This window comes from Abramis brama, assembly GCF_963993115.1.
Source record: "Abramis brama genome assembly, chromosome: 5".
Taxonomy (NCBI): Eukaryota; Metazoa; Chordata; class Actinopteri; order Cypriniformes; family Leuciscidae; genus Abramis; species Abramis brama.
The window spans coordinates 32,270,243-32,293,144 of NC_139967.1; the positions used below are offsets into that span (position 1 = coordinate 32,270,243).

Here is a 22,902-nt window from a genome sequence, read left to right on the forward strand (position 1 = left end):
ATCTACAGGGAACTTTCACAGTTTTTTAATGAGCGCAGAGAGTGGCTATGCTTTGCCTTATTATAGTGTATAATGTTTTGTAGGAATGACTAACGTGTAGCCTTTGGGAAATGTACTTTATGTTTATAAACATACACAAGATCAAGCAAAGATTTAATTGGCTCCTTGGTGCTTACTATCATCAAAATATGGAAATTACAGATTGCATGCACATGAGCCATTGCATTTGACATATAATGATTAATGATGCCCTGTAGTAAATTATGACTAAGCATTATTATTTCTTCTGGTAATCAATAGGTGTCGTTTTTTTTTGGTTCATTATTAATGAAGTGAAGCACAATGAAGGGAACTTTATTATTCATTATTATCTTTATTCATTATTCACAGTTTTTGAAGAGGTCATATCTTGAATGACTGTATAATTTAAAGTGATGATAAGTCAAATAAGCATTGTAACTTTCATATTAAATTTTCAGCCCAAACACACCATTCATTGAAACTAATCTGCAAAAATGACTCTTTCTGTACTTCCACAACTTTGAATGCATTTAAACGCGTGCGCATGACCATGTTTGCAACAAATTGTTTTCTAAACCTGTCACAGTCTTTTGAAGATTTTGCATAGAGGCTTTTAATTGATCCTGAAGAAAAATAGCATATACAATTCTGATATGATCCCTTAATGAGAAGTAGAATGTGTATTTCAACATATTTTAAAGACCCAACATGCATGTTTTCCTGTGTTTTGACATTTCTGTGTCTTGTCAGTGCTCTACTCAGGAATTTTACCTCATCACCAGCACTCTCTCTCGTCTGAGCACTGAACTTCAAGCCCTAATGCCCGCCATCCAATCACAGCTCAGCTCTTCCCTTCTAAAGCACCTCCTACTGGACACACCTCAGCTTCTAAGCCCCGCCCACAACTTCTTGAAAGTCCTGGATGAGAAAGCCGCAAAGTGCGTTAAATCTTTTGACAACTTCAAGAATATTCACCTTAACCTGTGTATTTTTCCATATCCAAATACTGTACATGCAATACATAAAGCAAGGTATTTGATGAAAAAATGCTTTTATTCTGTATGTAGTTTTTCTGATTAGTTATCTCTGAAATGTATCCTTTTAGGATGGGTAATAAGACAGAAATGTTTGTGGATCTGACCGAATTCCCAGTGATCCAGAAAAGAAAAGAGGAGATCCAGAGTGTCCTATCAGACATAATGGAGCACCGGCGAGAGGTTCGGCTGGTGTTAAAAAACCCATCTTTGGATTACACAACAGTGTCTGGCCAGCAGGTAATATCGTCAAGCATCCCCTTAACACCTGTCTATTAAATGAGTTTCAAGAACTGAGCACCCAAAGCTATTTTAACGCCTAATTATACATTCCACAAATGTTCTACTCTTTATTTTGCATTAGCATTGTACAAATTTGTCATGCTTAGCTGTTAACCCTGTTACTGAAGTTATTTTAAGAAAAACATTTTTTGGTACCACACTATCTAAACCCAGAGAAATAGATTAGTTTAGGCAAAATGTTGAAATTCAACTGTTACTAGGCCTGTCACGATAACAAATTTTGCTGGACGATAAATTGTCCAAGAAATTATTGCGATAAACGATAATATTGTCGTTCGAGACCATTTTCATCTAATATAATGATAATGGCATAATAATGCAGGTACACCTTTTCAAAGATCTATAAACTTTTATTTCTTAAGAATATTAAACATTGAAAACGGAAACACATTTTAAATATCCACAAAAAATGAACAAAACAACCAAAAACAATAAAAGCATTGGACTCTCAGTGTCTGTTAACAAAAAAATTCACTTGAATAAATACCAAAAACAATAAATAAAATGGATGTAAACAAAATTGCACTTCAAAAAATATTAAACATTAGGCTCAGACATAAATAGTGATACATTCCATAACAGGCAAAACTGCCGGTTAGGACCTTTGTAAACAAATTAAAAAAAGCCTCAACAGGATACCACAGCATTTTGCACTGTCCTCCTGTTATTTTGTCGACTAAACAAACGCCCGAGTGATTGTGTAATTTACTGTCGGGAAGATGGAGACGCGCTTTATTGCGTGTATATGCTACGCACTGAAAATACTTGTTTAGGATTAGGGGTGAGGAGTGCGTGCGTATTACACGCCATAAAGTGCATATCATATGCACGCAAAAACTATTTTTGGCATATAAATGGCATGAGAAATAACATTCGTGGTATAGATACGCATTTTCATGAGATCGAGCTCGCTGTCGCGTTTGGCTTTGAAACCAATTCCATGTTTTTCTTTTTTTTCCCTCACAACTAGCGTCTTCTCTCTCTCCCGGCAGTCCCGCCGGCGCTTTCCCACACAAAGACCATGTGACTGACAAGCGCCGCGGCGCCGCCTCCCCACACAAAGACCATGCAACTGACAAGAGGGTTCACTCCTCCTATACGCTAAGCTAAGGAACCGAGAGTGGTCATCCAGTCTCTTTGGTAGAGAGAGAGACAGACGAGGAAAACAAACAAGCATGCAAATGGAATTATCGCGGCCGGAAAAATTATCGAGCTCATTTTTTCTTATCGTGCGATTAATTGATTTATTGACTATCGCGACAGGCCTAACTGTTACCTTGTTGCCTTTAATTGTTTTCGAATACTGTATGTGATGCATTATCAGTTGTCTACAATTACTACATACTCTACATTATTCAACCTTGCAAAAAGCTGTTTTACTCATTTTTATTCTACTGTAGATATAATGTTGAATACTTCCTTACTAGAAGATGACAGCCACAAGGACAGTATTTGAAATGTTTCTAGTTTGTATGCAGCTCCACATGCGTTTCTCCATCTGCTCACTGTTGCCATTCCCTCATGAATGCACAACAGTTTTTCCACCTCAGAGTACAGACCCCGGCCATACCACTTTCTCCCACCGTCTATGGCCGAGTCTAGCATCGCTATGCTTTTGACTATCAGCATAAAATCTGGTCCACTTGGCAACTTAATCTGGCCTAGAACCACAAGAGACTGTATGACTGACGCAGGCGACCAACCATTCCATTTTATGTGCCATGTAGGGGCGGATTTGGGAGTTGATGCCATAATAATGGACTAGTGTGCGTAAAAGCTCACTAGAATAACAGCAGTGTTGTACAGCCAGCTAGTCAGATTAGAGCGAATCTTGCTGGATTTGTTTTTTATGCAATATGCATCAGATGATCAGTGAACAGACTTGTTCACCACATTGACTACAGCCACCATTAAGACAAACAAATGAGATGATAAGAACATGAGACTTTAATGATATAGTCTACTCAAAATTGAAAATTTGTGGTTATTTACTCACGCTCATGTTGTTCCAAACTTGTATGATTTTCTCTATTCTTGCTGGACACAAAAGAAGATATTTTGAAGAATGTTGGTAACAGGTTTGCTTACCATTGACTTCCATAGTATGGACAAAAAACAAACAAGCTCTGAGACATTTCTCATAATATCTTCTTTGATGTTCCACAGGAGAAGTCTTACAGAATTGGACAGTAAATTAAGATTATTTTCGTTTTTGGAAATTGTCCTTTTGATTTTTAAGAGAATAGCACCTTATTTGGGGTGAAAATTATTTATTTTTTGTTATGTAAATGTTACTCTGTAATGTGATAAAAACAGTGTCTGTTGCACAAAACATTTTTTAAGTGAAATTGTGAGCTTAATATTTCAGACAGTCTATAATAATTTGACAATGATTGTCTCTTTTTCTTATGCAGTTTCTCATTGAAGTAAAGAACAGTATGTCATCCATAGTCCCATCAGACTGGGTCAAAATCAATAGGTAGGCACCATTGTGAGAAATTTGATCACTGTCTCTGAAAATCCATCATCTAACCCATGTACTTCATTTTAAGAGAGCTTCTACCCAAGTGTCCCCTCCCATATGATTTATATTTCAAAGTAGCAGTTTCCAGTTATTTCAGCTGTACAAAAACAGTCTGAAAACTGCTTGATATTGCAAAATGGTATTTGTTATATATTAATTTATTATCAGAATTGTAAACACACTGGCTTGTAGGTCATGTAGTTTTACTGTTTAATGCACTCTGTTACACTTGTAGTTGTTTATCTAATAGTGGCTAATGAATCGGAAGTCTTGCACATTCACAGGGAATAGCTTACTTTTGCATTAAACAGTCGGTTGGAAACAAACCAGTTTTAGCATTTAAACATGTGCTTTTTATCCACAGCACTAAGGTTGTTGGCCGCTATCACACTCCATTCATTGTGGAGAAACATCGGCGCCTGCAGCAACTACGTGAGCAGCTGGTTATTGACTGCAGTCACGAGTGGATCAGTTTCCTTCAGTACGTAACTTGTGAAATGACAAAAATCCTTTTTATAGCAGCCCTGTTGATTGGCTGAGATGCTTCAGCATTTTGTTTCAGATCAGAAAGCTGCCAGGAGTAATTTAATCATGTAAAATGTGTTTAGTCTTCTTTCACTTTCTGACCCAACAGTGCTCACTCTCTCTTTCTCAATAGCCTTCTCTCTTTTTTTTGCCATCTAGGCTATTTGGGGACCATTACTACATCCTGAGGAAAGCAGTGTGTCACCTAGCAACCATGGACTGCCTCTTCTCATTGGCCCAGGTTGCTAAAGAAAATAATTACTGCAGGTGTGGTAATGAAGTTGGCTTTTTATTCCCGTATTCTCTGCTGACTTCCTGTCATCTCTCATTTCAAACCTAATCACCCAAGCACGTATATTCCCTCATACATTGCCCATGTCGCCAAATTTAATAAGCTTTGTTTCCAAGTCTTCTATTCTTTTTTGAACATTCAAAAGTCAGATACGTGTAGTTCTGGGAGCGATCGTGGGGACTTTCCCAGATTTTTAATTTTTTTTTTTTTGGCACACCATAGTGCAATAAAATCAATAATTTCCGAGCATCTACAAAGAAGCTCTATTTCTCTTTTGTGTTTCGTGAGATGCGCATAAAGCATCTTACATAAGCTTTCATAGATGAACGAGAGTAAGGGGACCCAGGAGCCCCCACATCTCTGTCTCTCCCTGGCCCGAATTGAGTCCAACAGTGGGATGAATCCCACCCCCATGCAGTATAGAGCCCACTCCATATCCCTCTGACAGTCTGTGTGGGGGAGTGGATTTGACTTTGAAAGCAGAGGTTTCCGCCAACTACTCCCCCTCTGCTCCTTACCGCCTCCCCCTCCCGCCTGTTCTGCAGAGCACCAGAGCTTATCCTCTCCCTCTGGACTTTTCAAAAGTGTGTTGAGCTGATACCATAAATTCCAACTCTTATATGTAAGGTGACCTGCCAAAACGGTGTGCGCAAAACTTTATGTTGGCGATTTTTTTTTTTTTTTTTTTTGTCAGCTTATCTAAGTGTAAGTGCTGTTTTTTTTTTGTGTGTGTGTGTGTTTAATGCATCTTTTTTTGCATGTCCTGAACATAGGCCTGAGGTTCTTGAAGATAAAAGTCAGATTTTGATTAAGGCTGGCAAGCATCCGGTCATCACCTCGCTGATGGGAGATCAGGATCAATACGTCCCCAATGACACTCATTTAGAGGTGAAAACATCCATTGCATTTTTTTTTTTTTTTTTTTATCATTTAAACTCTTTTAATCCTTAATAACACTAATAAAGGCCTGTTCACACCAAGAACGATAAAGATATAGTTCTAAAAATCTTTCTTTCTGAATAGCAAAGTTCACTCCACAGCTATAACGATAACGGCACAGAGAAATTATATTGTTGGAATCACTTTCAGAACTATTTTCTTTCTGCTGATGGACGATAAAAACATTGACAGCCAATCAGAATCCTTCCAACTTTTAAAGAGCTCGAGCTTTTAAAGCAGCAGACCATAAAACTGCTTTAAAGAGCTTGAGCTTTTAAAGCAGCAGACCATAAAACTGCAGTGCGCGCTTTGAATAAACAGAATGATATCGGACGCTAATATAGTTCTCGTTATAATTATCTTTATAGTTAGTTATCGTTCTTGGTGTGAACGGGCCTTAAATCTCAAAATAAATTTCATACTGTACAATATGATGTTGTGGTGATTAAATTCACTTGTATTCATTTAAATTACTTGTTATTCACTGGTACATCTTTCTGTCCAGTAAGTTGTTAACAGCTGATCTCGAGAACCTCATCAGTCTGGTTTATTCACATTGGTTTTGTGAACTGGATAAACTGATTTATTGAAACAGCCCAACTTAAAATAATCATTTACTCTTTGTTTCATGCCACTAGTGGTGCGGAGATTGCATGCTTCACCTTAGATCCATATTCATGAGCTACATTACTATCTTCTTCCACATTCTCATTAACTACTCCTTTTCATATAATGCCTTTGGGGGCCTTTAGATCTTAGAGATTTTATAAAAACTTGATTATCATCCTGACATTTAATTCCGAGGTGAGGGAAATCTGTGTTCAAGCCAAAGGTCTGTGTGGTTGTCTTTCACTGCAGGGTAATCATTTTTATCTCACCTGTAAGAAAATCCAATTGAACCAGCAACCAAACCTTTTGTATCAGCCACCCACTCTGCCATGCCGATTAGCATATGTTTTTAATACCTTGGTCACTTCTCTCTCTCTCTCTCTCTCTCTCTCTCTCTCTCTCTCTCTCTCTCTCTCTCTCTCTCTCTCTCTCTCTCTCTCTCTCTCTCTCTCTCTCTCTCTCTCTCTCTCTCTCTCTCTCTCTCTCTCTCTCTCTCTCTCTCTCTCTCTCTCTCTCCACCCACCTAATCATTGGGCTTCCATTCAAAGTGTGAGTCAGGCTTTAATAATGAAGCCGTCTTACTGGGATACCGTACTTTTCTTCACATTACTTGTCATATGTCCAAGTGCTGATTTAGTGCTCAAGTAACAGCTTTTCGTATATTTTAGCCTATATTACATTATATATATATATATATATATATATATATATATATATATATATATATATATATATATATATATATATATATATATATATATATATATATATATATATATATATATATAGTTTCGTTTTGTTTCGTAGTTCCAGACAGGCCTTGACCGCATTACAGTTCTATGTCACTTCGCCAAATGATTTCAGTTATTTCAAAGGTCCTTACAGCCAACAACAGCAAAAGAACGACATCACTGACCAAGCAAATAAATATAGTAAACAATAGGATAAAAACGCCAAATTATTTCTGTGTTTTTTGCCACAAAAAAAAAAAAATGTATGTACGGACTAGGGCTGCACAATTTATCGCTATTTCCATGTAATTGCTCTTAAACCAATTTGGCTTATTGCGATTTTGAAATCGCAAATGCTGCGATTATTATTATTATTATTTTTTATGCGTAGCTTGACATTGATGTACGGCTCTGTAAACGCTGCTCCATCTGAAAGCATTGTGAGTTTAAGTCACTTGTAATGTGCATTTGAAAAAGCGACATGCGTCAAACATCTTTCCAAACATGAGAAGCATTTATGAGGCTCTTGTCCAACACAAGACAACATTTAATAACATGCTTTTACTCCAAACTCACTTAATAACGACAGTTGAGCATCCTTCTGTGAGATGATGTGGCTTCTAGCACAGAATAAGGCAGTCGTGTGTTTATAAGTCATGTTTAATCAATCAAAGCGTTTCAATCTTCTGTTTATTCAGCTACAGTGTTAGAGATTTCCTGGAATGAAGTGCGTTGTTCTCCGGCGGGGCATATATGGCGTGTCTGCGTGAGACGCCCTCTTGTGTTCAGATGGAGCAGCATTTACTACCAATCAGCCGCACTGCACTGACAAGCTGCGCATAAAATAATCGTAGCCTTTGTCAAATCGCGTGCGGTTTCATTTACGATTAATACGGACAGCACATACTCTATTTCTCCAAACACACACACATACAGTACGGACACACACTCACACAGAAACGTGTTGTCCGCGCTGCTCTGACAATTTTATCAGTAAAATAGTTTAACAACTTGGAAAGCTACACGACATTTCTCACAAGTGATGTAATAACGGCTCTGTTCTTGGAGCAGATAAACTTACAGTTTTGCTATTAAACGCTGCTGCCGAACACTGTTGAGAGACACAGATTCAGGTAATTCATACACGATAGCATAAGAGCACAACACAAGCTGCTGTTAGTTACACTGTTGCTTCTGTGTGTGTTGTGATACAAGCCTTATTTAGTTCCAGTGATTTTTATGGTTTGTGTACATAGCATCTGTTGACTAATTCCTACAATCCCTACTACTTTGCTCTCTCTCTCTCTCTCTCTCTCTCTCTCTCTCTCTCTCTCTCTCTCTCTCTCTCTCTCTCTCTCTCTCTCTCTCTCTCTAATAACTGCATTAATAACTGCAGTCTGCTATTAATGGCTCAAGTCTTGGGATTAGTCTTGGGAGGCTTGGGATCAGATGCGTAAGAAATGCGTTTTAAGGACAAAAATACATCATCTGAACAATGTTTTGAGGTGTGGTAACCGTAGTATAAGTGGAATAATTGACTCCGGGCCATTGAATTATTGAAAAAAAATGCACACCCGAGGTGTTAATGTAGCCGTGAATTCAACGGCCCGAAGTCAATTATTCCTTACTTATATTGTATTATATTATATCATTATTACTTTGTAAACCATAAAAACATGTATATAAACTTCAAAAGAACACCATTTATATGAAATGGGAATCTTTTATAACATTATAAATGCCTTTACTGTCACTTTTGATCAATTTAATCCATTCCTGCTGAATAAAAGTATTAAATTCTTTAAAAAAAAATAATTTACTGACCCCAAACTTTTTAACCGTAGTGCATCTATTCTCTTGTCTCTGACCTTTTTTATATTCCATTATAAATAGATTTTTGCTGGTCGTACGGTTTCATAAGGAGCTTTGTCTTCTCAGTGTTTTCACTCCCGATGATTGAGATGACCTTTGTGCTCCATCCCTCTAAAGCTCTGACACTCAAGCAATCAGCCACGTATCAGTCACTTCCTTGAGAATCTTTAATGTAATCTTGCACAAATATTCATCTGATTACCGTTGCTGTCTTCAGGGGGATGGGAAGCGAGTCATGATCATCACTGGGCCCAACATGGGTGGCAAGAGCTCCTACATCCGACAGGTTGCCCTGGTGACCATCATGGCACAGCTGGGATCTTTTGTTCCTGCCAGAGAGGCGTCAGTGGGCATTGTAGACGGCATATATGTCAGGTAACTTCCACCTTTCAAACACCACCTTCTTCTCTGTGGCCTATCAACAATTGAGAAGAGATTATTGTAGATGTGACAGACCTTACATGGAGTATAATGCATATCATTTCATCTGGTTGTCACAAAATGCATCTGAGAGCTTTTAATGGCATACTATCATCTTATGAAAAGAAATGTCCAGATCTTTTATTCTCTATCATCTTTATTGCAGTTTTTTCCACTTTCTTTCCCAAAGAACAAAGATACTTTCATAGGAGATTTATGAAATCTCCCCCATCTGCCACAATAGGGTATTAACTGAGAAATGTAGATGGGTCTTTTTCCAAAAGAAAAATCAGCTCTCACTGAGATATTGTTTCTTTTGTTTTCTGGCCATTAGAGAGGAAGTAATGTATGACGGTATGAAGCTGAACTTTAGTGACCATGACAACACCTCAGAGGCTGAGCAGACTTTGGAGTTTGTGCTTGAATGGTCCAGAATTGAGCGGGGTGAAACCATGCCCGCTAGTCTTTTCACAAAACCCCGGTAACCGCAGATTACAGAGGCAGGAGTCAAAACCTATTCAGACTTTATGCCACATCTGCTAGATTTTTGAGGAGTGGAGTTATACTAGATTTTCAAGTCCAGAATAAAAAAACCTTTGCTTTTGAGGCAACAAAAATGAGAATGAATGCATTTGTTTTTTAAACTCAGATACAGTGTTGCTGTGTAATAGATTAAATGTATGTAAAAAGAGGCGTATCCCAATTCAGTATGCAAATGGACACCAATTTGACCGAAAGAAGACCAATTTGCGTTGCAAATTTTACAATGTCATAATTGTTGATTTGTAACAATGCAAATCAACTTTTTAAAATAAATATGCAGTATATAATAATTAAATTAAACTGTGATATTAAATTACAGTTTATAAAAATGACAACAAGATTAATTGGTAAAACATTAATTGGTAAAACTAATATGTGCTTGATGTATCATATTTAATTTCTAAATATATACACTCACCTAAAGGATTATTAGGAACACCTGTTCAATTTCTCATTAATGCAATTATCTAATCAACCAATCACATGGCAGTTGCTTCAATGCATTTAGGGGTGTGGTCCTGGTCAAGACAATCTCCTGAACTCCAAACTGAATGTCAGAATGGGAAAGAAAGGTGATTTAAGCAATTTTGAGCGTGGCATGGTTGTTGGTGCCAGACGGGCCAGTCTGAGTATTTCACAATCTACTCAGTTACTGGGATTTTCACGCACAACCATTTCTAGGGTTTACAAAGAATGGTGTGAAAAGGGAAAAACATCCAGTATGCGGCAGTCCTGTGGGCGAAAATGCCTTGTTGATGCTAGAGGTCAGAGGAGAATGGGCTGACTAATTCAAGCTGATAGAAGAGCAACTTTGACTGAAATAACCACTCGTTACAACCGAGGTATGCAGCAAAGCATTTGTGAAGCCACAACACGCACAACCTTGAGGCTGATGGGCTACAACAGCAGAAGACCCCACCGGGTACCACTCATCTCCACTACAAATAGGAAAAAGAGGCTACAATTTGCACGAGCTCACCAAAATTGGACAGTTGAAGACTGGAAAAATGTTGCCTGGTCTGATGAGTCTCGATTTCTGTTGAGACATTCAGATGGTAGAGTCAGAATTTGGCGTAAACAGAATGAGAACATGGATCCATCATGCCTTGTTACCACTGTGGAGGCTGGTGGTGGTGGTGTAATGGTGTGGGGGATGTTTTCTTGGCACACTTTAGGCCCCTTAATGCCAATTGGGCATCGTTTAAATGCCACAGCCTACCTGAGCATTGTTTCTGACCATGTCCATCCCTTTATGACCACCATGTACCCATCCTCTGATGGCTACTTCCAGCAGGATAATGCACCATGTCACAAAGCTCGAATCATTTCAAATTGGTTTCTTGAACATGACAATGAGTTCACTGTACTAAAATGGCCCCCACAGTCACCAGATCTCAACCCAATACGACAATTCACCATGACGTCACAACAGTAATAGACCAACGCTACTTTTGCGTCATCGAAGGGCAACGCCCCTTTTTGGGGGAAAACAAACGGATTCCCCTGAGAACAGAACTCGCTCGCTCTAGACCTGCAAAGTTTCTTGATAGCAAAAATGGCATACACTCTCTTTGCCGGCCGAGGACCGTGAGCGGTATTTAAAGAAGCTACTGGATAGGGAGTTACAGAGGTGTCCCTTTGAAATGGTCGAAAACTGGATTAATGACCCCACGCAGTGGCCAAATATGGACTATTATTCAGACATCTAACGTTACCACTATCTCGTGGAATCACCAAGTAAGTAACGTTAGCCTATTTTTTTTGTCATTAACACACTCACAGTATGACAAACTAGACGATTGAGGCCATGTCAAGAGGAGTCGGTGGTTTACTTGGATCATATTTCACTTGATTTAAGCTATTGACAGTTTTGTTGTCGACTAGCTATACTAGTAAGAAACCCTCAAACACTGTACAGAACAATCATGTCAGATGCTAAAAACATAAATAGTCCGTACCTTAAGTGGGGTAGAGACAATGAAAAACATGCCCTATACATAGGTCCCATACATATTTTGCCGCACACTGTAAACCTTTTTACAACTTTCAAAGTCCTAGCACTTTCTAGACACTTAGCAGAAACCAGCCAAGTCCACTTTAGTCCTAGCCTGCCACTATTTCAACAGTAAAATCAGTTAACAGCCAAGTGCCTAGTGAGAGCTAACGTTAATCACGTTAATCAGCTTCGTCTTTCTAACTAGTAAGTTATAGCTAGTCGACAACAAAACTATGTCAATAGCTTAAATCAAGTGAAATATGATCCAAGTAAACCACCAACTCCTCTTGACATGGCCTCATCGTCTAGTTTGTCATACTGTGAGTGTGTTAATGACAACAAAAAAAAATAGGCTACTTACTTGGTGATTCCACGAGATAGTGGTAGATGTCTGAATAGTCCAAAGAGAGTGTATGTTTGTGCGATTTTTGCTATCAAGAAACTTCGCAGGTCTAGAGCGAGCGAGTTCTGTTCTTAGGGGAATTCCTTTGTTTTCCCCCAAAAAGGGGCGTTACCCTTCGATGACGCAAAAGTAGCGTTGGTCTATAGACGTTCTTCCGGGTGGCAAAAGCTGAAACGTTCCTATGGCAACGCTAGTAAATTGCTTGGAAGGGAGACCCACAGTCGACAGTAAAAATGTAATAAAAATAAAAAAAATTATTAAATATAATGCGTTTTTTATCATAATAACAACTGTGTTTAATGATATAAGTAAAAAATATAATAAATATGTAATATAGTAGGCCTACACATAATTAGCAAAATACTCTATTTTTTTTTTCCAGCCAAAATAACATGCTATATAGCCTATCATAGTCATTAAATGGCTTTCTTGAGGTAAATGTTATGTGACACTTGTTCTCCAGCTGTTATATTGACCTTTGCGCGGTTGAAAAACACTGATTGGTCTATAATATGTATGAGGAATATACATTTCGGCAAGTTTGCATGTGAAAAGTGACGGTGAATGCGTGAGAGTGGGCAGCCCTCTTTTACTTAAGGCAGTGACTGGCAATGAGTCTGATCTTCAAAAGAGACAAGTTTACTAATATTAGTCTTGAATTTCCCCGGCAGAAGATAAATGCTCTGCTGTGATTTTGTAGATGGACCGTTTTGAGAATACACGAAGCACAGTTGAAGGGCAAGCAGGGTTGGCAGCAGAAATGTAAACGTTGGATGAATCATATAATTTAGGGGATTGTTAAGATTTCCTACTTTTGACGGCACGATGTCTACTCAGAGCCGTTGAAAGATCCAGCCGGCGACTTTTATTTCAGTTCGCCGGCTGGATCTCTTCAGTTAGTCAGTAGAAGCCGCTCGCGTTCTGCCACCCGGAAGTATCTTGGTGCCTATTGTTTACAAACATTCTGAAAAGGCCTATAGAGCATCTTTGGGATGTGGTGGAACGGGAGCTTCGTGCCCTGGATGTGCATCCTACAAATCTCCATCAATTGCAAGATGCTATCCTATCAATTGCAAGATGCTATCCTATCAATATGGGCCAACATTTCTAAAGAATGCTTATATATATATATATATATATATATATATATATATATATATAAAAAAAATTATTCCTTTTTTGTAAAGGCTAATTTTAAGTTTAGTCAACATTCCCATTATTATTTATTTATACATTCATTTTGTTTGACTTATTATTGAGTCATTTAGTAGAACAATTTCACTTTTGTGTGAGGAAAAACAAACAAAATCATAACAGATATTTGATATCAATACCAAGTGAACTTAATTTTTTCAGTTACATGATGTTTATTTACTTAAAGCTGCAGTCCGTAGTTTTTCCTCTTTGTCGCCATCATTGTTCGAAATCTGCAATTGCAGTTATTGGCGGAATTATCAACTTTTAGGTTGTGCCTCGGCACGGCACAGCGCGGATGAATCCAATGTTTTGAGGAGAATGTGCGGTTGTCAGTCACATAGACATAATAAATAACAGTCACCGCGCCGGTGTGGATACTGTCAGTCGGAATCACAGATTCTATTTTTTGGAAGTATGACCAACATAAGAATTTTCACTGGAAAATGCCATCTGAACAAGTAACATCCACTTTTGTTCTGACCAACTAAGGGGAAAAAAGCATTGCAGTAAATCGCGCTGATTCAATCTAACGATCGCTAATCATTTCACGTCAAACCGTGCAAATTATACTTTGTTCTCAAATTGTTAATGTTAACAACATCAGCATTGCGTGACTACATTTAATGCCCTTCCGATATTATCCTTGTTTTCGCATGGGCCCGGTTGCAGTCTCTTTTTTTCTGTTGCCACTCCGAAGTCCGAACGAAGTCTTATGCAGTTTACAATGGGTGAATCTCCAGTTGTCACTGGTGATAGTCGTTTGAACCTTTCTGGATCCGCCATCAAATTGATAAGTTTAATTATATCAAGTGCTTTGAGAAAAGGCTATAAATCTCCACCTCCAACATCCTCACACGCAACATAGCCTACTAGCCGAGACATCTTCTTTATGTGTACAGATGTGACGTAAAATGACATTTCCCGTGGAAATCCACCAGTACCACTGGAATCAAAAACATTATTACAAGCTTATTGAATCGAGCTAAGGCAAGCAGATAGTTTTGAACACTGGCTGGTTATGTACTTGCTCAAGAATTTATTTTGGATCATTTTTAACCCAAAAAAGTTACGGAATGCAGCTTTAATTTTAAGGCAACGGGTTTCCTCACTTTTTTAAGTTAAACCAACTGATCACTTTGTATATTTCTTATGAGTGTCAGTGGTAATCTGCTGTTGCTGTTAATGTGTTCTGAGAACATAAAAAGTGGCCTGCCTGTTTCATTTGGTCCTTTTAAGGTTCATTGTCACATAAATTTACTCTACGGGGTTTTACCTCCCTCATAAATTCAAATGAAATATCTAGATTCTTGTCAAGTATGTTAACTAAACATGTCTTGCCTTTATTTCTCAGTAACCTCAGTGAACTTCCAGCCCCTCTTTACTTGTTTTGTCTTTCATTTTGATGTGATTTATTAACATTGTTTACTGTTGTAGGGGTTGGTTGATTTCTGCTGACTGTGCTAGTCATTAGACTACCAACATCAACAACATCCACAGCGGTTCACTAATTAGACTCAAATGTGACTTGTGCCGCCTTTCTCCCTTTTTGCCGGGCAAGTGCCTGAGATCTATCACAGATTTTAGCCTTTTTCACGTAAGGCCAATAATGATGTAGAATTAATTCATTTATTGAGTATTTTGAAAAGTTCTTATCAGCCAGCAGTGTATGTTGATGTATATAATATACATTGACTGAGTTAATAGTTTTGCAATGAAAATAGTTTTGCTGTACACTTAAAGTTATTTAAGCATTGCTGTGAGACTGTTCAGCAGGAAGGGGATGTGATGTAGAGTGTTTTTTGACACGGTCTTGTCAGTCCAAGTCATACCGCTAACAGTGAAGTACTGCCTCGTTAATTAACCCAGTCCTGGCGCTGTTCACGTCAGAAGATAATTGCCTTCGCTCCCCAGAGTTGTGTTGGTTTGTTCCAATTAACAGGTCAAAATCAGGTTCAAACAGTGCCCAATTAAGTCTGAAAGGTTCAGTGGCCTATACTGCACTCTGGTGAAGCGGAAACATTGAGTGGTTATTGCATTTGCGTAATGGGACTGTAGAATGTTGGAGAAGAGTTTACATCCTCAGTGCTGTCAAAGTTTCACAAAAGCCCTTGCAGCTGCTTTGACTGGATTTTGGCTTTTCATTTTCAAGATTTATGACGCACTCTAAAACTATTGTTGGGTAGTTGACATGAAATCCCTTTGGAAAGTACACGTCATGTGATGTGACATGGCACTCCATTTAAAACAGTTTTACGTGCCATTTTTCAATTCTTGTGAAAATTAAATACATTGAAGAGACTATAAAGTATTTAGTTTTTTAAACATTCCATGAAGTTTTAATTTGTCACCCTGCAAAGTAATTTAAAATTTATAAGTGAAGGCAAAAAGGGTTTTTAAAATGGTGAACAACTTGAAATGGTGAATAGTTTCAGGATATAAGAGATGCACTTCCCTTTATGCATTCATGAAAGTTTTAACCTAAAATATTTATGTTGATGTAAAAAAAAAAAAAATGCATGCATATCAACACAAGAAAGAAGATCCATCACAATTCAATTCCAATGTTGAAATGTTGTCATTGTTGGTAGATTTGTAATGACGAACAATCTAAGTGCAAGTCAGTTGTACATTTACTAACTTTAAGTAGATTATTTATGATAAAAACTAAAGGTAGGCTATGTAACTTTTGGCGCTCTAGCTGTTAAAAAAACAAAACTGCATGCATTTGAAGAACATTGTTTTGGTTGTGCTTCGGCTCTGCGTGACTGCAGATGAATATGGATCGCTGCACATGGAAATCCGAAAATGTCATCTGAGCATGTAAGTTTTGCTCAGCATTATGTTTTATGCTATTGTTTTGACTAATTGAAAACACTGATATTTTTCAATTAATGAGGTTACAAAGGTTATGACGATTGCCAGTCTGATATGGTCAAATGTTGTTTTTTTTAGTTTTTTTTTTTATAAATGATATTCTAGCCAAAGAGAGAGAGATTACCCTAATGCTCATAAGACATTCACGACTAGGCTGAAGAGATATACATAGTTTAGATGGGAAGGATATCAAGCTGACTAGCTGAAGATGTTACTGTAGCTATATTATAATATATAGACATGTTAATTAATTTTTTTAAAACCGATTGATTCCATGGAGGTTTGAGATTTAGATGCTCCTTGTCAAATCTTCTTGCTTGTTGTGACATGTAACCTATGCCTCTCCCACACCATACACACGTCAAAGTAGCCAGAGCAACTTTTCTTTATATTACAGATATGACTATTTACAGACATGCAGGTGAATGACACATGTAAGCAATTTCCCGCAAAAACCACCCCAACAGGTCTAAAATATAAATGCTTATAAGGCTTACCGATATCAGGGTAAGACACATTTTGGAAGAAGGATTGATGATATATTGACTCATTATTTACATTTTGTTAATTTTGAAAAGAAAAAAAAGTTACGTAGTGTACATTTAAATAATTATAAACTATAATAAATCTTTATAAAAATACTAATTTGCTTTACTTGTATTTACTTGCTGAGTTAAATTTTTTAATTAAAGATTTTTTTTTATTTAAATATAAATATTTAATAATCTAACCAACAATGATGACATTATTGTAAAATTTGCAATGTGTTTTTTATTTTAAAAAAATGATTTAAAGTTAAATGTTTAAGGTTAAACTTGTCAAAATTCTCCCAATTATTATTATTATTATTATTATTATTATTTATCCATTGATTGATTTTTTGCAATCATTAAAGCATTGTGTCAACTATTCAGGCGCAGAAGCAGAATATCGTCATATTTGTAATAATACACCCATGATGACGGATGATATTTGCAAAAGTCTACGTAGTCCTGAGCGCCTGTGCGAGTCCTTGATAGGACAGTCTTTTTTTTCCCCACTGATGGAACACTTTTATTAAGAGGCACTTAAGGTTTGGAAGCTCTATTCCTTCTCTTTTTTTGGTTGCGATGAAAACTGAAAACTAAGTGCAATGCAAAAAAATAAAGTAAAAATGAAGCCTTAAATGAAACCTTTTAAAGGTAAATCTTTTGTAATAAAGAAAAAAGTTATCTAAAACATCTAAATCTTGTTTGAGTTTCGTAGTGCTGTTTTCAAAACATGAAAATGAAATGCATATAGTCAAAATGTTTGGATGTTAAAATACAAGAAAACAGAGACAAATATAAAAGCAACAAATAGAATGAAAACGGCATTTCATTGCTGTGGCTCACAGCAAAGCAGACTACAGATACCATCTGTGTTCTCTCTCAATCGTAGCCAAGAGCTGCACGATTTGTCCAGCTAAAAAAAAAAAAAGTGGATGAAGTGGGGGATGAAGCCCCCATCAGGATAATGGGAAGGATTTTCAGATTAGCTCTATCTATAATGGCCGGCACATTAATTGGTTCATATTTTGTGTAATGTCGTTGCATTGATCTGAATTAGTGAGCCTTTGTATTAGGGTATTACTATTTTATTGTTGCTGTTATTATTATCAGGCTAGTATTATCAAATTAATATTAGGAACTACAATTTATTTGCCTTCCCTGATTTCATTACGACATCACACATCACCGACTTGCGGATTGAGGACTCCTCAATGAAAATGTTTTTAAAACGAACTACAAAACTACATCCCATATCAAAATTGAATTGCAAGGTGATCTGTTCTCAAATTGTCAAGAGTGCTTGTTATAAAATGAGACTCATCGTTCTTATATAGTTGCCGTTTGAGCCAAGGTGAAAACGGCATTGTTGTTCGTAAGCATTTTTGTTTTGTTTCCATAGCAGAATAACAAAATATTTTAATGACACTAATAACACTACAATTACAAATTAATACTACTAATATTATTATTAAAATTATATAGGCCTAATAACAGCGTTTAGGTCCGAACAGTGCACAATAATCAGTCATCAATGAAAATTAAAAGCAGCTTCAAACACCAACTTTAAAAAAATCAAAACTTGGTTGTATTGTATTGTATGTCTTTATTGTCCACCAAGGTGGAAAATTGTCTGGCTCACCAGCTCAAAACATAACTATACAGGCAGTGGTAAGAAAAACAAGAACAAAAACAAAACAACTCTTAAACACATTTATTCACTAGAGGGATTCTGTAGCACCTACCTGATTTCAAGGGCTCACATTGAACAAGAAATATTGATTATTGTCAATACAAATACATTTTTTCACAATCATTAATGTATGGCCTATAAGAGAAATATTAAGCCAATAAATAGAGATAGTTGATATACCATTATCAGCATTGAGGTAGAATTAATTTTCAGTCAAAGACTATAGATATAGAAAGATGGTTCACTCCTATAACTGATGAATGGGAGAAACTGCAACGCGCAATATGGCAGAATAAGTCCCCCCTTCCAAGTAAAAGAGCCAATCGCTGTTTGCTAAAGCCATTGCATCACTGCAGCTGCCGTTAGAAGCTCTGGATCCCATTGAAACCTGAGACTCGCACTTAGGACTGCTCATGCACATTGGCTGGTTTAGCCTGAAAATTAAGGTTTTTTTTAATGCTATTTGAGTATAAGAAACAGCGTTTATGAGACAGTTTATGTCAGATTTTGTTGCTGATTTGAAATGTTATTTAATTGTGATTTCGGCAAGCAGTTTTTGAGATTTCAGGATTCTTCCATTCAAATAGATAGGATTTGGTCTTGGATGCCCTGAAATAGCTTGTGTTGCAAATATGGCTGCCGAGTGAACAGACTTTCCTTGACTTTGGCGCTGTGCAGCGTCAGATGCCAAAAGCTCAGTCAGTTTTTGCTTTCATTTTCAGGGAATAATTAACACTGGTTTGAGACTCTTCACCGGCATAACTCTTGTGCAACGTTGGCAAATTGCATGTGTGATATCCTTTCACCTTTTGAGTGAAATATTTATATGCGACGTAAAATTTTCACTAACTCCATCTTTGCTCGCAAAATGATAGTAATAGATTATTTCCTTCTATAATAAAAAAGTAAATAATTAAATAAATGAGTAAATCTAGACAAGTAAATAAGTAAATCAATGATCAAATAAGTACCCCCAAACCCTGATATGACTATTGAGCATATTGCTCAACACTACATTGCATTGTGCTTTCCTTCTAACCATCAAAAAAAAAAAAAAAAAATGCACTTATGATATAATGAGCCACTGCATTTGCCTAAAACACGTGATCTTCGTGTGGTGGTTCATATTTGATTGTCAAGCTCATTGAAAAATGAAAACGCCACAAAAATCCACTTTACGGGTCACTTTTTCTTCTGTCACGTAACGGTGGCGGTAATGAGCGCACGACGATAGAGAATCAAACAGTGTCTTTATTATAGATGTTATAGATAAACGGAGATAAAACAACCACTAAACACAGATGAGATTGAGCCAAGAACTGGAAAACACAGGGAGTAGAAATATCCAGAACAAACAAAGGAGCTAAAGAGTTAATTAATTAACAACAGTTGAACAGAATCAAACAGGCACAGACATGGAAATTAGGACAACTTAGAATGACAGAACCAAACACAATAGAGAACATAATCCTGACACCAACCAGTGATTTATGTTGTACTCAAACACTGGTAGTCATTACTTTCCCAGGCATTGCAAGAGAAAGATTATTTAAGAGTATTTGTAGGTCCTTTTCATAATCATCTGTCTCTCATTAGTGGATATGAATTGGTCTCATCATCCCTAATGCTGACTCTGGCCTCTGTAATGTGGCTTAAACGCTGAGGACCACCATTCCAACACCGCAGTTTCAAAAGCTATTTGTAACTTACAAGTAGCTTTTAGTTTAAAATTGTGACAATCCTAATAGTTTAGTCAGAGAAAAAGGGATAGTTCAGCCAAATTTGAAAATACTGTATCATTTACTCACCCTTAAGTTCCAAACCTTTATGACTTCATTTCTTCTGTGTAATTCGGTGTTTTTATTTTATTTTTATTTACCTGGCCACATTTTTTTTTTTATATATATATATATATATATATATATATATATATATATATATATATATATATATATATATATATATATATATATATATATATATATATATATATATATATATATATATATATTAAAAGTGAATAAGACAAATATTGTCAAAAAAATATTGTTTTTTTTTTTGCATTGCATTGCATTGCATTTTGGCCTACTCATCACACAAAGCTATTGTATAGCTTCAGACAATTTGGAATATATTACATGAGTCATATGGATCACTTTAATGATACTTTTATGGTTCTTTTTATGTCCTTTTTGAAGCTTGAAAGCTCCAGTCCCATCCACTAACAATTGTATGGAAAAGAGTGACTGGCACATTGTTCCTTTTACTCATTTTTTTTTTTCCTTCATGTTCCACATAAAGAAAGTAAGCCATACAGGTTTGGGTTGACATGAGGGTGAGTAAATTATGGCAAAGTAAACTAATGCTTGTTCACAGACTAATTTCGCTCCACTGGTTTTGGTTCTGACAGAATGGGAGCATCTGACAACATCTCAAGGGGCAGGAGCACCTTTATGGAGGAGCTTGTGGAAGCATCAGATATTTTGGCTCGTGCCACATCCCACTCCCTGGTCATCCTGGATGAACTGGGTCGAGGCACCAGCACTCATGACGGCATCGCTATCGCCTTTGCTACCCTAGAGTCCTTCATCAGAGATGTAAGTGAGACTGAAAGACTTGAAACCCTTGCTTGGCAAATATACCTAAAGAAAGGCTGTGGTTGTGACATGCTTTCATGCCAGATTATAACAGGCCATGTAGTAACACAGTTCATCCAGAATGACTTGTAGTATAATTTTTGGAGGGAGATTCACCATGCTGCAGCCTGTGGTTATGTGCTTTGCTTACAGGCTAAATAGAGGACTGGGATTTCAGTAATTCTACAGTTCTCAGGTCACTGCTACTTTGGATTGAGCCCACCTCCCAAATCCTTAAACCTAATGCTGCATGGCAAACCATTAATCTGCCAACATTTGGCCATTTTGAGAATATCAGCATCAGTGTTGTCTCTGACATGGCCATCTGCAGATTTTAGAACTGAATCAAGGCAATGTATAATTTATATATGTATGTTTATTCATTTTTATATGTTTTAGCAATTTGTGTAATCTTGTTTACTATCACTAAATTAGCCAAATTTAAATCATAAAAAAACTATAAATAGAATATATAATTAAATGTGTAGAAATATCGGTTACATTTTATTTTAAGGTGTCATTGTTGCAGTGTAATTATATATTTAAGTACTGAGTAATATTAAGCAACTACATGTACTTACTATAGGGTTAGGGTAGGATTTGGTTGAGGGTTAGTTTCATGTAATTATGCATAATTTACTGTTATTACTATGGTAAGTACATGTAACATATGTAACAAGGACACTGTAAAATAAAGTGTTACCGAAATATCTTAAAAATATTTTATATAAGATGGTCGTTATATAAAATACGTTAGTCGATGATAAGATGCTTAGTCAACTAAATTTTAATTGGTTGGTTGGTCGCAGAAAAAAAATATCTGCACAGGAAGTGACGAAGTCATGCACTCTGTGACTGATAGGTTGTTAACAAAGCTAGTCCATGCGTAATTATGCCGGGCAGGAAATCCAAACGTTCGCCTATCATTCATTGACCTCAAACATTGAAACGTTAGTAGCCTAACGTTACATGGCATACACAAGTCGTGGTTTGGTACGTACCTCAGTTTTGGGGTCACAGGTCGATATGAGTTTGGTACAACAGGAAAAAAGCAACAAATCCCCAATGCTAGGTTTCTTTTCATTTATTTTGAACAGACAGTAGTGCAAATTACAGTTTGTTCCACCTAGCAGTATTTAGCCCCCCTGAGGTAGTTGTACTTTGTACGTTTTTTTTTTTGGATTGCTTGATCATTAAAACTGACATTTAAAGGTTCTGTATGTAACTTTTTCACTCTACTAAAGCATATAAATGCCATATGCTGAAACATGCTGAGTTCACATACTCATTTCTATGAAAAACACTTCTACAGCCAGTTATTTTACTTTAAAATGTGCGTTCTGTGTTGGAATGTCTGTTTTGCTTTGGTCTGTGATCTCGCCCACTGTCAGTTCACCCAATAGTATTTCAACACCCCGGGATGCCAGTTGGCAGGAAACACAGGGTATTCTAGTAATTGCAGCCAGCAAACAAACTGGGTCAGAGATTGCAGATTCTACCCAACCTAAAAAGCCTCGGTATCCATCTAAAAATCTCTATGAACGAGAGCATATTAAAACCCGGACAAATCAACCCATCAACTTACGGGGTAAGTCTTCTCGGCTTTCATTGTCAATTGCGCTCGTTCCTGTTGCATGTCCTCAAACTGGCAACCCGCATGAGCGTCATTCTTATTGACTGCACCTTCAACAAAAAGAGACAGGGTTCTGTCATTTCATTTTATTATACATATACATACAGTGAAGATAATCAGAGTACATATG

At 36.9% G+C, this 22,902-nt stretch overlaps 1 protein-coding gene across 1 annotated transcript in view; it reads left to right on the top strand.

Moving 5' to 3' along the window:
• The window catches only part of msh3 (mutS homolog 3 (E. coli)), a 63,218-nt gene that overhangs the window by 24,970 nt on the left and 15,346 nt on the right, over positions 1-22,902 (top strand). The window contains exons 14-21 of the mRNA XM_084114250.1: positions 772-959; positions 1,127-1,295; positions 3,773-3,837; positions 4,247-4,363; positions 4,567-4,674; positions 5,473-5,587; positions 9,068-9,225; positions 20,914-21,100. Coding sequence (XP_083970376.1) covers positions 772-959; positions 1,127-1,295; positions 3,773-3,837; positions 4,247-4,363; positions 4,567-4,674; positions 5,473-5,587; positions 9,068-9,225; positions 20,914-21,100 — 1,107 coding nt within the window. The remainder of the gene's footprint in view (positions 1-771; positions 960-1,126; positions 1,296-3,772; positions 3,838-4,246; positions 4,364-4,566; positions 4,675-5,472; positions 5,588-9,067; positions 9,226-20,913; positions 21,101-22,902) is intronic.